Here is an 878-nt window from a genome sequence, read left to right as displayed (position 1 = left end):
CTCCTGAATTCTTCAGATTCCCCAAAGATGACGCGTGCTCCACCATCTCTCTTCCTGTTATTTTGTCGTTGTGATTTGTGCCTTAAAAAAAAAAAATCCCTTTGTTTTAGTAAAGTTTCTGGTGAGAAAGGAGATAAATATGCGAGTTCAGTCCACCATCTTTAAGCAGAGGTTTCCCGTGATGATGGAAAAGCAAGTGTGTGGGATGGCAGTAGGCTGACAGCAGCTGTCCAGTGTGCCCCGAACGGCTGCTTTTTGTCATTGACTTGCTAGGAACCGCAAGGCGAGGGCCTGTTCTAAGAGCTTTGAGGCGTTGTTATTCGCTCTGCCTTTCGGAGCGCGTTCTCTTCCATCTGGGCGATGGAGAGGCACACGCGGGCACTGTGTGGCAGGGGCACCCCGCATGGCAGGGCATTCTCAGGACACAGTGAGTTCCGCCCTGGGCTACGGACAGATCCCAACTTTGCTTCGCCTTTTGTCTCTTTAGTGAAGCCACTGTTTGTTTTCTCTCTTCTGTTCCCAATCCCCAAACCTGTACTCTAGGATGATGAGAGCCTGAAGTACCTCACCCATGAGGAAAAGGACGTCCTCCTGTTTTTTGAGGAGACAATTGACTCCCTGGACGAGGACTTTGAGGAGCCAGTGCTGTGTGATGGGGGAGTGTGCTGCCTCTGCTCCCCGTCTCTGGAGGAGAGCACCTCCAGTCCCTCCGAGCCCGAAGATGTCATCGACTTAGTGCAGCCAGCACCTGGCGCCGGGGAAGCCAAGGGCCTTCCAGAGGAGACGCAGGCAGCAGGTGAGGGGGAAGCACAGGCCAGCCCTGGAACATGGTTTGCTGGTGTCTGTGAGACCCAGAGATACTTCTTCTGTGTTCCCCT

At 53.3% G+C, this 878-nt stretch overlaps 1 protein-coding gene across 1 annotated transcript in view; it reads left to right on the top strand.

Annotated features, from left to right (window-relative positions):
* Positions 1 to 878, top strand: part of PROSER2 (proline and serine rich 2) — a 41,231-nt gene that overhangs the window by 27,838 nt on the left and 12,515 nt on the right. The window contains exons 4-5 of the mRNA XM_011974944.1: positions 274 to 427; positions 544 to 796. Of these exons, the coding sequence (XP_011830334.1) occupies positions 274 to 427; positions 544 to 796 (407 nt within the window). The remainder of the gene's footprint in view (positions 1 to 273; positions 428 to 543; positions 797 to 878) is intronic.

The sequence above is a fragment of the Mandrillus leucophaeus genome, unplaced genomic scaffold, assembly GCF_000951045.1.
Source record: "Mandrillus leucophaeus isolate KB7577 unplaced genomic scaffold, Mleu.le_1.0 Scaffold15, whole genome shotgun sequence".
Lineage (NCBI taxonomy): Eukaryota > Metazoa > Chordata > Mammalia > Primates > Cercopithecidae > Mandrillus > Mandrillus leucophaeus.
Note: the sequence above shows the minus strand (reverse complement) of the source record. Positions and strands in the feature narration are given on the sequence as shown.